This window comes from Pleurodeles waltl, chromosome 3_1 (assembly GCF_031143425.1).
Source record: "Pleurodeles waltl isolate 20211129_DDA chromosome 3_1, aPleWal1.hap1.20221129, whole genome shotgun sequence".
In the NCBI taxonomy this organism is placed as follows: domain Eukaryota; kingdom Metazoa; phylum Chordata; class Amphibia; order Caudata; family Salamandridae; genus Pleurodeles; species Pleurodeles waltl.
In genome coordinates this window covers 1,692,321,333-1,692,337,231 of record NC_090440.1, presented here as the reverse complement: position 1 = coordinate 1,692,337,231, position 15,899 = coordinate 1,692,321,333, and the positions used below count along the sequence as shown (strand labels likewise).

General features: G+C 47.2%; 1 protein-coding gene across 1 annotated transcript in view; it reads right to left on the bottom strand.

The window, feature by feature from the left end:
• The window catches only part of LOC138285504 (pericentrin-like), a 542,361-nt gene that overhangs the window by 396,230 nt on the left and 130,232 nt on the right, over positions 1-15,899 (bottom strand). The window contains exon 9 of the mRNA XM_069225495.1: positions 2,408-2,644. Coding sequence (XP_069081596.1) covers positions 2,408-2,644 — 237 coding nt within the window. The remainder of the gene's footprint in view (positions 1-2,407; positions 2,645-15,899) is intronic.

The following is a 15,899-nucleotide window of genomic DNA, read 5'->3' as shown; positions in this document are numbered from 1 at the left end:
TATCTTTCTCATATATATATATAGGCATCAGAATCAATTCGATTAGGTAAGTATATTTTGCAAGAAACATTTACAGTTTTGAAAATTCGACACTTAGTGCAATTTTTGGATGCTGCAATGCTATCCTATGGAGGAAAAATAGCTGGAAAACAGCTACAGTACGGCAACTAATGGGACCAATCTCCTGGACTTAAGTTGAGTCCTGGGAAAGGGTCATCACCACACCAACAGGTCTTTCCGGGCAGCACTGGTGCGGCCAGTTGCCTGGGTGCAGATGTGTAGTACGGCGTCTGGTGCCCAATGTATTTTCATTTCAGGCTTCAGCTGGGGGGGCCAGTCGGAGACAACCAACAGGTAGGTCTCAAAAGTGGGGTGTTTTGGGATGTAGGTGCACCTTTGGTCATCTTCACTAGGATCCAGGGATGACAGATGCAGGGGTGTCCTTTGGCGTCTGGTTTCCTAGTCTAGGAGCACTTATGGTTGGGTGGTCTTGTGGTCTGAGGCTGCAGGTGTCACTGTGGTCTCCAGGAGGGGTGAAATCAAAATGTACCCAAGCTCAGGAGAGCTAGCTGACATCAGGGGTCCACTTAAACTTGAGCCGGCGGCAATGGGCGCGGTAGTTGCTTGAGGCATCGGGTTTCTTCCACCACAGAAGCTTCAGGAGAAGGGGGCTGCGTGCAGAGGCTGCAGGAGACTTCAGGGAGTCTAGGAGGAGTGAAACCACAATGGACTCGGGACAGCCAGGGGACTTTGTTGGCACTGGAGGTCCACTCCCACTCGGGTCAGAGAAGGTGGGTCTCCTTTCTTTAGAGTTGGCTGGGGAGCAGGTCAGCTGCTCACGTGAGTCCTGAGTCTTTTTCGAAGACAGGCAGTCCTCTTGGGTTTCTGGAAGATCAGCTGCAGGATAAGCGTTTTTTTGGGCAGACTTGGTCGAGGAGTGCTGACAGGCCGGCAAAGTTGGTACCAGGTCAGCTGCATCACCTCTTCTGTGGGTGTGTCTTTGTCCTTTTCTTCTTAGGTAGTCAGGATCTGAGTTCTGGGGGTGGCACCTAGATACTACATTTAGGGCATTACAGGGAGTGTCAGGGGGCAAACAATGGGTTGCCCACCTTTAGGGTGAATACACCCTTTCTATGACCACTTCTATTGGGAAGTGGGCATTACCCTGACCCTAATAGCCTAATTACTTCCAAACCAAGATGGAGGAATTTAAAAGTGGAATCCACTTCAGCTAATCCTCCTTTGGGGTGGGACTGGCATGAAGTGGGCACACCTCCTAATCTGCCAAATTTTCCTGCCCATCTTGCTGACAAAACTATGGTCAGGTAAGGAAGGGGTGGTCATCTCTGCCATTTGGAGAGGCCCGAGGAGCATTACAAATGCGGCTAGGACTTTGAAGCTTTCCACTCTGGAATGTCCATCCTGCCTGAAGGAGGTTCAACAATACAAGATAGATTCAACATTACTTTGGGTGGCAGGAGGGATGGAGACAGTTCTATCACTATCAAGGCATGGTGGAGAAATGCGACAGACAGGAATAGGCCTCGTAGGGTGAGGCCCAGGAGGGGCCACGGTCTAGCCAGAACCCACTTGAGCACAGTAATTAAATGACTGGCTGAGATGGAAAGTGAGAGACACACGATCGAAGTAGAATATTGACACCGAAAAGAGTACCGCAACACCGGAGCACATATCCGAACCAGAGTGCAGAAAGAAAACAATCTAACAATGTAGTCAATGACCATGCACATTATTGCCAAGAGGAGTCACTGTACCTTGCGACTCAAGACGTCTCTGAAGAAAAACAACTTGCACATATCCAGTCCCAACACATGATGGCAGAAGAATGGACAGCATGTGTATCAAAAACCACACGACTCATACAGTTTCCATTATCATTTTGTTCACTGCTTGCTATACTGTTGTTGCCAACTATTTTATGTGCACTAAGCTAACTACTGTGGCTAGATTCACACATTTATACTCAATAAAAAGCTATAAAGTACTATAGCTGAGTTCAAGTAATATTTGCATGTCCATGGCATCCCCCAAAAAGCCCTCCATTTCAATCACTTACCCAAACTGCAAGTGGGAAGGTCATCCTGTATTTGTCTGTATGTCTGTTTAGACTGGTATACTTGTTATGATGGCTTTGATCAGTAAAAATATTAAAATCTAACTTATTTAAATTGAATTTAAGCAAGATAAATTTGTCACTAATAAGCAATTTCAGCATGTCAACAGTGAATGTAATTACAACAGTTGCATTACACAAAAACCTTAAACAACCACAAACATAATATGCATGTACAATCAGTGTGTCATAGCTTCCTTTGTAAGTGCTCAATGGCCTGCTTTTTACTACTGCAGGGTTTAGTATGGATGTTAGATTAGATCTGAGTAGTACCTGCAGCAGCTCCATTTCCGTCCTCCTCATTTGAGCCAACTCCTTCTCCAGCTGGCTGCATCTCTTGTCTGCCTCTTCACTCATCAGTAAGGCCTGCTCCAGCTCCTCAATCCTCAATGCCATCTTCTCAATGTCCTCTTTCTGTTCCACAATCTCTTGCTCCAGCTGCTCCTTTCCCAAAAGCAGCAAATTGTATTCATCAGCCTTTTCCTTCACATGGGCCTGTAAGGAATCAACCTAACAAAGGACACAAGAAAACAGACCCGATCAATATAATGCATATGATACCTAATTTGCACAGTACCTGTAGTTGTAGGAAACTGGCTCTTTATATAGTGGACCAAAATGAGGTACACTGTGCAAAGAATCCAAGCAATACCCAGAGGTAAAAACGGAGGCACAAATAGTCGAGCAGTTAGGCATATCGGAAGGTAGTGCTAAGCAGGTAAGGCACACACTCAATAAGGAAATCCAACACCAATTTATAAAAACAACATGTACTTTCATATAAAATTTGATACCAAGCTCAGTTTGGGTCAAGGTCCAAGGCCACACCAACAAGTCACCTCGGGGAGCTCCAGTGCGTCGGGGTGCAGAGGTGTGCTACAGTCAGGCGACCCATTCAAGTCTATGAGGATCTGTCCAGTTACAAAGTAACTGTAGGGATGGACTGGAAGGGCAGGCCAGGGGAACCAACAGGGGGCTCAATCCTTGAGGTCATCAGGCATGTGGGGATACATTCAGTCCATTCCTCCTCAGGCTTTAGGTCGCGGAAGCAGTGATGTCTTCTAGCGTCTGGTCTGGTTCTGGTGTTCCTCGTGGTTGCGGGGGGTGGGGGAGGGTACATAAACACTCCAGGCGTGGACTAGGGGGTCCAGTTAGACCTAGCCAACAATTGGGCTTATGCCTCATTTGGTGGGGAGACGTGGAGAAACCCTGGATTCTCTTCTCCTGGGTCCAGGGAGGACAGGTGCAGAGGTGTCCCTAGGGTGTTAAGTCTGCTTCCTGGTTACTCGCGGTTGCTAGGGGGTCTGCAGAAAGTCTGCAGATGCTGTTGTGAAGTTCACAGTAGGCGAGCACAGAGTGGGCTTCGTCTATGGAGGGCCTGGGAACTACATTGACACTGTTGGCCCGCTTTAACACAGGCGGGGTGGTTCGGGCTCAGTGGTGATGTCCGGCGTCTGGTTTCTGGCGGTCCTGGTCCTCTCAGGTCTTTCTTGGGGGCCTGCAGATGCAGGGGAGCAGCTCTTCTACTCCAAGGGAGTTCCTACCGGCAAAGCACTGGCAGCTCTCCCAGTTTCTTGGAGGCTGCAGTGACAGGACAGGTCACTTGCTTCTCAAGGGTCAGGTGCAGCAGGCAGGCCAACAGGGTTGGCGCCAAGTCAGTTGTGCTCCTCAGTTCTCAGGTTCAGCAGGGTTCTTGTCGACTTCTTTTGGGTCCAGCGAAGACCCAAGTCCTGGTAACAGGGGGTCCCTCAAGTACAGAATTTCGGGGGCATTAAGGGGAGCGAAGGGTAGTAGCCAATGGGTTACTTACCATTGGGGTCACCACACCCCCTAGATGACCACTTACTGTGGGTGTCACCCTGTCCAGAGTTCCTAAATTCCACCACATGCAAGACGGCAGAATTTCCTAAGTCGCTTTCACTTCAGGCTGGTCACCCCAAGAGTATTCCCAGTCTGTAAGTGTGACACACCTCTTACATAGTTAAGTTTCCCACCTGTCCAGGTGCCAGATGGGCCCTAGGACAGGGGGTGGCATCTTCCTCTGAGGAAGGCCAGATCTGCATACCAAAGGTGGTGGGCTTCTTTAAAGCTCCTGACTTGGAATGCAGGTCATCCTGTGGGGAGGACTGTGTAACACCCCAGCCCAGAAAGGTCTTTGTTTTTGACCTCTCGAGAACAGAGGCTCACACCTTGGGAGGTCAGATTCTTGTCTGTTGGTGGCAGGCTGGCCAGAACCAGTCAGTAGGCTCACCAGCAGTTGGTAGGTTTTTCAGTGGGCTCCCCTAAGGTGCCCTCTGGGTGCATGTATTTATTAAATCCATCACTGGACTCAGTGAGGTTTTATTAATACGAGATGTTTGATGCCAAACATCCATAGGTTCAGAGAAGCCATCATGTAGCTGGTGAACTCGTATTGACCAGGGTCCAGCACATGTATGTAAAACAGCTTCCCTGCATACTTAATATGTCTAAGAATGGACAAATATATAGTAGGGCATATTTGCTCATTCATATATGCCCTCACTTGCAATATAACGCACCCTGCCTTAGGGATGAAGATCTGCTGTAGGGAGTGACTTACAGATATTACAAGCAGTGTTTTAGTGGACATGGCACACAAGTGTCCTGTTGTGTTTTCAATTTTGGGAGCACCTTGTCACGCAGCCTTCGAAGGCAGTCTGCATTAGGTTGGTGCTGGATCCCTCAGAGTGGCACAGGTTGTGCTGCAGCTCTGAGGAGTCCTCTTCAGTACCAAGGTCCTAAGGACCATCCAATTTACTTTGGACTTACAGAGATGCTGAAGAGCCTGGTCACTTGGGGATCAAGTGACCAGGTGCCTTGTTTAGGGGTAGGAACACCAGCACTTGGGGCCTGGTTAGCAGGAACCCACTGCACTTCAGTCAAAGTTGCAAAAGCCAGACAAAAAAAGTCTGTATGGGTGGGGTGGGCCTGCAACCAGAACCAACCTCCCTACTGTAGGCAAAATCATGTGAAATTATCACAATGAGGAAGTTCATGTTCAAACACATAACATAAAATCAAAGCAGAGAAAAGTGCACAAGTGGCTGTTCATCCAACATTAAGAAGAATGGAACGATAAAGAAAAAAGCCCATGGAAGGACATTGTGTGTTATGGGAAGTAGGAGTCTTTGGAAATTAAAAGTAAGCAAACAAGTTAGGAGATGGGTCAAACACATTAGACAAGTGAGCCAAGTTGCAAGAATAAAACCTTCATTTTTTGGAATGTTTAGTCTGCAAAACACCAGATCAGTGACATTAGTTTAGGTCCAGAAACGTTCACAGCATGGACCACAATTTCCAAAATGAGTGGAGGATTTTATTGTCTGATGGGATTTACTTGCAACACTTTTGGAGGGGACTAAATCCCCTATCCTAAGACTTCAGCCTTTATGGCATGTGTAAAAATTAGGCAGTATCAGTAAATGACACAACCTATTTGAGAGAAAAGTTATTTATGGCTTCTGTGGAGAAAAATATTAGAATGCGGTGGCCAGAACACGATATAGAAGCCATTCAAGAGGTAATTAAAAAAAAAAAAAGACAGAAAAAAAAGACAGAAAAAAAAAAGACAGAAAAAAAAAAGACAGAAAAAAAAAAGACAGAAAAAAAAAGACAGGAAAAAAAAAAAGACAGGAAAAAAAAAAAGACAGGAAAAAAAAAAAGACAGAAAAAAAAAAAAGACAGAAAAAAAAAAAGACAGAAAAAAAAAAAGACAGAAAAAAAAAAAGACAGAAAAAAAAGACAGAAAAAAAAAGACAGAAAAAAAAGACAGAAAAAAAAGACAGAAAAAAAAAGACAGAAAAAAAAAGACAGAAAAAAAAGACAGAAAAAAAAGACAGAAAAAAAAGACAGAAAAAAAAAGACAGAAAAAAAAAGACAGAAAAAAAAAGACAGAAAAAAAAGACAGAAAAAAAAAACAGAAAAAAAAAACAGAAAAAAAAGACAGGAAAAAAAAGACAGGAAAAAAAAGACAGGAAAAAAAAGACAGGAAAAAAAAGACAGGAAAAAAAAGACAGAAAAAAAAGACAGAAAAAAACACAGAAAAAAACACAGAAAAAAACACAGAAAAAAACACAGAAAAAAACACAGAAAAAAACACAGAAAAAAAAACAGAAAAAAACACAGAAAAAAAAAACCAGAAAAAAAAAAACCAGAAAAAAAAACAGGAGACCTTCAACTCTGGTGCTGTGCGAGTAGTGACAAGAAAGATGAACAGGACTGTGAGAGCAGTCTACCTGTCAAAACCTATAGCTGTTGAAAAGCTGCATCCAAAACAGTTTCCCTGCAGTTGACACAAGTTAGGTAAAGTTTTAATCTGTTGGAGTTGTTCACTTTTCAGAAACCTCCAACAGGTGTGAGCCAAGTTCTGTCTAGCCAGAGTCAGAAACCATCAGGGTCACTGACACTCAACTGGAATAAATGAAGTTAAGAAAACAGGAGTCCCACCTCCACCTAACACCAGGCATCTGTACCAACAGTAGTGCAGTGTCTTCGGGCCTATAAGCAATCTGCTTTACTTAAGATGCTGTGCCTCATACTTTTATTAGCTCTCTCAGCAAAATGCTCAGCAAATTATCTAGCATAAACAGAAACGTTGAATACTTAGGAAGCCCCAAGATCTAGAGCGATTTGGCTCAGGCACTGATGCTCTGGAATTTCCTGAAGCTTATAATGGTAAGGATGAGGTTACCTCCCAAACATTATACTAAGGATGTAGCATTGCACCTACAGAACTCAGTCAAAGCATCTCATGAAGGGGAAGCCATTTAGTCAGAAGATCAAAGAACACCAGAATAAGCAATATCCACACTGGTTATTCAAAATTAAATATAATAGCATGAAAAAGATACAGAGACATTGCCTACCCTTCCCCCCATTCCAACCTCAAAGACCCTTTGGCAGTGCTCTTTCTGGTGGATAATCTATCTGCAGATTCCACACCTTCTGAGCTGTTCTAGGTGCCTGACAATCTGAAAACTCTAGCAATAGTTCTGCATGTCAGCAGGTGGTAGTCTCATTCTCTGACTCACGTTTGGACACGTCGAAGCCACACATAGCTGCTCCCCTCTGCGAGCTGTTAAGTGTATTTAATGATCTTTTCCATATCCTCAGAAATGGAGACTGACCGACAGAATGACAGCAATGACAATGTGCCTGTGTCACTTGGAACTTCATTAACTTGAAAAGTCCACTCCACAGAAAGGAAGAGGACGGGCAAAAACTACGATTTGAGTATGAAGCTGAAAGAGCTATGAAGTAACTTATTTTTCGGATAGATACTTCTAACCACAGATTCACCTTGTGACTAGATACCAAGGCCCCCTTCTTGCTTTGGTACCTCAAGAGTGGACAAAAATCAAAGTTCTGCAGAAGTAATTGCCCAACATAACCATTCCAGTGGACACTGATCAGACAACACCTTCGGAAGAAAGGATGAGTCCTATATGTATATCACCTTTTCATGGAAGATGGAATATATTGAGGCTAGTCCAACTGTCTCCACCTCAGTGATGCAGCATGTAGAAGTGAATGCAATGAGAAATGCATTCTTCAGAATTCAGCGCCTCAAAAAACTAGGGGGCAGCTAAAAAGGGGTACCCATTTCGAAAACAAATACAATTTGGATACTATTGGGTGCTAATGAAGAACGCAAAGGGAAAAACAAACACTGGATAGTGCCCACTGCAAAGCCTTGTCAGGTAAAACATTACAAAAACAAAACATCAGACAGCTTAGCCTACAGAGGCTCAACCTTCTTGCCCCAGATGAGGACTTTTGAACAGCCACCCTTCTGTATGTACTTCAATAATGAGCAGTCTAAATGCCATCCAGGGCCTCAGATTGTAAATCACAACTTCTCAGCTTGTTCCGCTCAATCTCCATATATGGATGTGCATAGCATGGAGATTCAGATGCATTACACGGTTATGTAGCCAGGATAGCAGATCCTTCTGGAGAGGAAGCATTAAAGGAACGCAGATGTTTAGGGTCAGGCAATTCGTTGTACCAGACCATCCTGGGGGCCTACCACTAGGCTACCAGAATCAACTATACTCTGTTCTAGTTGTGAAGAATAGTGGATCCTCAGCCGAGGTCGGAATGTGTATAGGAGACCAGAATTTCATTGAAGAATGGAACTACTCTGAGAACCACAAGTAGGAAGCTCTAGAGCACATAAGGCTGAATTTAAGAGTGTATTTGGAGGTAGCGATTAGATCTAATATGGAATGCTCTTCCGTGCAAAGACACTCTGTGCCACTTACAAATGTAGATGCCACTTTCAATCAGCAAGAGGGCACCTGCTGAGATACTCTGTCCAGATGTTAAGGGATCCGGTCAGGTGACTGCCCAGAATATCTGTCAGTTTACAGCCACAGCATCAGACTTTCGAGATGAAGGGCCACAGGACTACTCCATCCAGCTTTTAAACCCTTCCCACCCCCTTCTTGAACTACCACATGGCTTCAATTTGTCTATCAGCTCCGGTTACATTTGTGCTTGATGGAATGCAGCAAGGCCATGAGGGCCAAAGGAGGGTGCTCACTGAGCAACCAGGAGCATCTGAGCTCCATGTCATCAAGGTGAACTTCCCAACCCAGAGGGACTTATCATTCATCAGAGACCTGAAGAGGAGGAGCGTGAATCGTCTATCACATTGCAGGTTGGAATCTGAAATCCATCTCTGAAGTTCTATGCCTCCTCGGAGAGGAGATTCCCGTTTGTGGTGTATCCAAGTACTAAGTCCATTGCAGGCAAAGCTTTCACTGGAGGAAAAGCATGCACCGGTAAGTGTGAGCAGCAAAAACAGACTGTCAAGGCAAGGACTGGAGCTTTTTACTGGAAATTTTGAGATCACAGCCAAAATGTACCAACACACTGCGAAAACCTCATGTACAGAAGTTATTAAAGGTCAAGGTCATTTTTTTTTGGGTCATGACTAATCGAAAATGTCTTGATATCAAAGAGGTTATTTATTCTGCACCAATGTTAGAGGTATTTGATCCCAGATGGTCTAGCATTATAACCACAGACACTGGCAATAAAGGACTAACGGTGGTATTTCCTTAAGGGGACAATAATAGCTATGCCAGTGTCAAGAGACCAGACACCTCTGATCTCCACCTCCCCCTTGTAGCCGCCCCATTCCAGGAGTGATGCTCTGTCACTACTGTCAGATCTGGTTGGGGAAGGGAGAGGGATCTGCCTTTGACCCAATTACAGTTCAAAAGCCACCACTGCAGAGATTGCACAGTTCCCTCCGAGATCAGGACCATGTCAGAGAGATTCCTCGGAGGCTGCGCCCACTGGAACTTTAGGTCCCACTGCACAGCCCGCATATGCCATCTGGCATGCATACCCAGAAGGCTGCAGGAGGCCATGAGGCCCAGCAGCCTCAGAGTCACTGTCGCCGAAATCCAGGGCAGAGGCTGAAACATCGGCATCATAGCCTGAATATCCTGGACTGGCCACTCAGGAGGATAGGCTCAAAAGTGCACTGTGTCCAAAACAGCTCCAGCGGAGAGGGAGTCAGGTGTGACTTCGGCACGTTTATAGTGAACCCCTCTGAATGCAAGAGGCTCACCATAGTCTGGATGTGGGAGACGACAGCCTGGGGTGAGCCCATCTTCAATGGCCAGTCATTGAGGTAGGGGGAAGACTGAAATCCCTAGCATGCACAGATGAGCTCCGACCACTACCATCACTTTCATGAACACCCGCGGGGTGCTGGTAAGGCCAAAGGCGAGCATGGTGAATTGAAAATGATCATGACCTACCACAAGTAACATCTGTGGGCAGGCAGGATGGGAATATGAAAGTAGGCATCCTACAAGTCCAAAGCTACCATCGGGTCTCTAGGGTCCAGGGCAGATAGGAACTGAGCCACAGTGAGCATTTTTAACTTCTCCTTTCTGAGGAAGAGATTGAGGGACCGGAGGTCTAGGATAGGGCAGAGGACCTTGTCCTTCTTGGGGACCATAAAGTAGCGGATGTAGGAAAGCCCCATCTTTCTAGCAAAGTTACCCCCACTTTCTGCCCGATGTCAGTGTGTTTAGACTGAAGTTCACTGGCATCCTGCTAATCAGGACCCCAGTGTGTCTGCTCGCTCCTCTAAATTGGTTGCTGGTAAATTTTTTACACCCACAATTGGGATACTTGTGCACCCATGTAAGTCCCTAGAATATGGTACTTAGGTACCCAGGGCATTGGTACACCAGGGTTCCACAATGGGATGCAGCATGTATTTTGCCAACCATGGAGGCCCACACAAACTTTGTCTGCAGGCCTGCCACTGCAGTCTGTGTGAAATGGCGCATGCACTCTTTTACCACAGGCTTACCTTACATCCTGGTCACTGCACTTAGACACTATAAGTCACCCCTCTAGTAGGTCCTTCAGCCTAAGGGCAGAGTGCATGTCCCAACGAGTGAGGGTACCTCTGCATGAGCAGGGTGCCCCTACAGACCACAGGACCATTTTGTGGACTCTAAGGTAAGTAGTACATCACAAGTAGTCCACAAGTAGTCCAACTACATAATGGATTCACCAAACCTGGGCATGTTTGGTATCAAGCATGTTGGAATCATGCAACTACACTGATATCAGTGTTAGCTGCATGATACCATGTACTCTCGAGGTCCTTGGAGGATCCCCTAGTTCTGCCTATGCAGCCTTACGGGTCTAGCTGCCAGCCTACACTGCTGCTGACCCCAGCAACTGCTCTACCCTTCTGCTGTCGAGCCTGGCTCTGGCTAAAGAGGCAGAACACAGGATTTCCTTAAAGGGAGAGGTGTGATTTCCCCCCCCCCTGTGTATGAGGTGTGTGAAGGCTGGGGTGGGGTGGTGTCTGAGCGCCACCGGACGGCTTTGAAGGGCACATTTGTTGCCCTACTTGCATAATGCGGTTTGCACATGTTCAGACCCCCCCCCCCCCCCATTCCTGCTCTGGTGCAAAACTACACAAAAGACATGGGAGTCACCACGTTCCTATCCACCTCCTCCCCTTGGGGGTTGGGGGGGGGGGGTTGCACAGAGCTCTGCCAAGTGGCCACTTGATTCTGTCATCTTGGAAGTAAGATGTGCAGAGGCCCTTGGGAGAATCTGACTGGTTTGGCCAGGTAGATGACGTCTCTTACCTCCTCTGATAGGTGGGTCACTTTGGAGAGTGACCAACACCCTTTTAGGGTTACTTAAGGCTCCCCCTGTGGGTGGGTCCTCAGATTCGTCGAGCAAGACTCCCCAAGAAATCTCTGCAAGGCATCTTCTGCTCCTGGCCTCTGAAACCACGGCTGGTCAGCTTTGGAACCGAAACACGTCTGCTCCTGGTGGGAAGGCTCCCATTGCAACATTGTTTCTCCAGATCCTCCAAGAATTCTACAACATTCAAGGCTGTGCATCCTCCAAGGCCACAAGAACTCAGTTTACACCTGGAAGCACAAAGCAATCTCCCTTGGAGTGAGGGAGTATCCCCCCTCTCCCTGCCTGCATCACCAGGAACCTCAAGACAATGTCGACTGGCTGGTGGTGGTGGGGGGGGGGGAGGGGGGGGGGGGGGTGGTTGGGGGTGGGGTCTGCTGTTCCAAGAATATCGAAAAGGCTCTGCTTCACAGGTGGTGAGTCTGTGGCTTCCTCAGTGTCCTGCTTGTCTTCTGACTAACTTGGGAAACTGCGGGCCCCTGCTCCTGCCACTGGACTGGAACCCCTGTACACCGTGACTGCTGCTCTTGCCAAGGCTTGTTGACTCTTCCTCAAGGAGATCTTCAGGTGCCAAGCAGCCCGTCCTCCAGCATTCTGCAACTCAAAGATCCACTCCTGTCCTCGAACTCCTGCGACGTGGGACTTCTGTTTTGTTGTGCTGGTGAGGCCTCCTTGTGACTCCCTGTATCCATCACCTGTGGGTCACTTGTGGGGGCTCCAACGACTTCTGCTGGCCTTCCTGTGTGCAGAGGGCCAGTCCTGACTCCTCCTCAAGGGTAGTCTCCTCGACCTTGCTGGTCCCCCAAATTCTGCAAATACCTTTTCAGCTCCTGCTTGAATTTGCCAGGGCTTGTTGGTGACCTGGCTGGTCATTGACCCTCCTGCAACCCAGCAACTAGCAAGGGGCAGCTGGTAGGCGACTCCTGTGATCGTCTGCAGCTCCTGGACCCCAATGCTGGACTTCTTCCTTCACCGACTTGCAGGAACCTCACCTCTAGGAGGGTGGGCATTGCCACCTGCACTACATATTTGCACCTCCAAGGGTGCTGGACTTGGTCCCCTTCTTTTTCAGGTCCTCCACGTCCGGAATCCATACCTGGATTCCACCGGCCTTGTCCACGGGTCGCCACAGCAGCTGGACAATCTAAGACTTTCAGTGACTTCAGAAAGTCCCTTCTCTCCTCTGCATCAGGGTCCCTGGTGTAAGTACTCCTGTCTTCTAGGTATCCTGGGGAGGAGGCACTCTCCAACCATCCTCTTGCCTGATGGTTTTTTCAGGGTTCGCTGGGAAGGGTCCTGAATCCCACAACTCCAACCACTACTCCCTGTGTTAGTCTATAGGACGACTGGGTGGGGAACTATCTTGCACCTGGTCGCTGGGGGACACTCACCGTACTTACCTCTGGTGTTTTTATCTACCCCTAGCTCACTACCACATTTACCTTGGATGGGTTCACTATTTCGCATTCAACTTTCTTTGTATATTGTTTGCCCCCCTATAGGGCCCTGTATATTTTATGCCATTTCTCTTGGTTATTTTGTGTATATATAGTGTGCAATTATCTCCAAAGGAAGATATACCAATGCTAGTCTAGTAGTAGTGCTGTAATAAGCTATCCTTTATTTTTGCAACACTTGTGTGGTTCTTTCTTATGATTGAGTAACTGCCCGACTACTGCGGTATTGCAAGCACTTTACATTCCTCCTGGATAAGCTGCATTTCCTCTCCTCAGCAACCCCTAGAGAGCTTGCGCTATCTGGGCACTTATTCACTATCACTAAGGGTTGCCAGGACTCAGTATAGGGTGCCACATCACAGGTATACACCATAAACTGAGGCAGTCTCCTACAGCTGGAATATCTACGACATACTTCTGGGACAGGGACGCTCTCTATGGCTCCCTGGGCCAAGGGAGCAGTGTTGGCAAATCCTGCCTCCAACTGGTCCATGATGAAGTGACGGACTAGGAAGGTTTGGAGGCAATTTGGGAGGAGGAGCTGGGTTGACCGCTGGCTCCTTGATCCACAGGGACATTGGACCCAACATCTACGGCCACGCAGATGCTGGGAAGCATGCATGGCACAGTAGCTGGAGAGAAATGGACACAGTTGTGCACCCATTTCGTAGCCACAAAAGGTGCAAAAAGCAGACTGAGGGGGTAAGGAGCAGCTGCGAGGCCAAGGGTCCAAGCCATAGCCTCGTCAGCAGGCTGTGTCTCTGAAGAGACAGGTGCCATTGAATGGCAATGGCACAACCAGCTTTAGCACTGATCCTGTCACGGGTCCTGTGGCACCCTCTGGAGCCAAAGCCACCGGCGCAGAACCCAAGCGGGCCTCCTCGGATCCTACTGGGCCCGAAGGAGTCACAGGAGAGTCGGACGGCCGAAAAATGAGGTGCATGGCCTCGTAAAACTCTGGCTCCTGGAAACTTAGGGAGGCATGGAGCCGACCCAGAAGCAGGCTCCGAGGATGGAGGCCTAGAGCGTAGATGCTCCTCCTGCGTTATATCGTCCAAGCAACAGGGTGAAGTCGAACAACTTCATTTTCTAGTGACCCGAATGTCCGGACCATTTTTAGTGGGGTGAGGACAAGTGGTGGTGGCTACATGAGCGGTCTCAACGCCTTCCTCTCAAACGAGACTGGGAGCAACACAGAGCCGAACCACCATGAGCTTTAGGGACCACTCCTTTAAAGTCTTTGGGTTCATGGCCCGGCACTCGAAGCACGACTTAGGGTCGTGCTCCAGAAACCACAAGCACACACAAGGTGCCCATCCATCACCGACATCATACGGTGACAAGAGTCACACGGCTTGATGGTCTTGCGGGAAGACATTTCGACGCATCAAGTAGATCAAAAAACTTCAAGAAGTCGAGAAGTCTGTCAAAAAGCAACTGTGGATTGCTCTTGTCCGGATCTGTGCATAGGCTGGCTTGGAAAGAAAAAAAACGACATCAGCGCACCAGTGTGGCACCTATTTATGACCCAGACATCATCACAGTGACCATGACACCAATGACAGACACAGAGTCGCCCAACACCACTTGACAGCGCGCAAGGATGCTGCTCGAAGAAAAATCTCTAGATCCAATCGGACACCTGAGGGACATTCTAAGGTAAGGAATCTGCAACTAGAAGTCACTATTAGATCTTTCATTTACTGTGTCTCCATAGAACAACAAAACTGAAGACCCTTTCTGGGTGATGAAGATGCTCAACAAATTGGTGCTGGGTCACACTGCATGACCTTTAAGAAACATTGTGACATGTGCTTACAAGAGAAGTTTGTGGACTTTAATGCTGCAGGGCATGCTGGAACTCACAGGCCACAATAGTCTTTCTCCTAAATTTGAAGAACAAGTGCTCACAACCTCATCAACCTTCACACACAACATTAACTTCCCAGAAAAACATTCCACAGGCTTACAGTTTTTATGCAGTGATTGCGTTCATCAATGTGTGTCCATCAAAACTAGAGGCAGATAATAGCCCAGTGAGCAGGATCAAAATCACGCATGGATCCTCTTTAGTCACCCAACAGTAGTAACCACACTATATAGCTCAAAGTAAGATTACCTCTATTATGCGACTGGGCAACTCACACCACTCCACTGCCAACATTCTCATACCCAATCTTATACATTCCAACAACAGCCCAAACATTACTACATGTTAGCCTCCAACAGCGCTATTCATGAAAGACCAATGCGGCGCAGAAAACAGAACGAGTGGCTGTTTATGGTAGGAAAACATTGAATTGTAATCACCACACTTTCAAAGGGGTGGGAGCTATGAGAGAAAGATTGTGTTTGTGTAGGAAAGTTCCCCTTTTTGACATGGTTACCCCCACTTATTACCTGTCATTTGCTGCAACCTTGACTGAAAATACACTAGGTTCCTGCTAACCAGGTCCCCAGTGCCAGATCTCCTTCCCTAAAACTGTGCAATTGTTCCTCAACTGGCAATACTTTTAGTGCCCCTATAAGTCCCTAGTAAAACGTACCCATGGTACATAGGGCATGGGTACCAACGGGAGTCCACCAGGGCTGCCTCATGTTTTGTGCCATCGTCAGGGACCCCTCACCTACCACATGCAGACTGCCATTGCAGGCTGCGTGTCTGGTTCAGCTAAAAGTGAACACATGACATGGTGCACAGCCTGTCTGCCATGTCCCCTCCCAATGCTTGTAATATATTTACATCACCCCTACAGCGAGTCTTAGAGCCCTAAGGCGGGGTTCATTATATTACATATGAATGCATATCTGCTCATGCTATGTCTTTGTCGGTTTTTAGACATACTGAGCGAACAGGGAGTCCATTTTAAGTACATGTGCTGGACACTGGTCAATACGATTTCCCCAGCTACATGATGGCTTTACTGAAAATAGGGATGTTTGGTATCAAACATATCGCAATATTAAAACCTCAATGATGCCAGTGATGGATGTATTTAATACATGCATCCAGAGGACACCTTGGCGATGTCCCCTGAAAAACCTACCATTTACATGTGTGCTGGCTGACTAGTTGTAGCTGGTCTGCTACC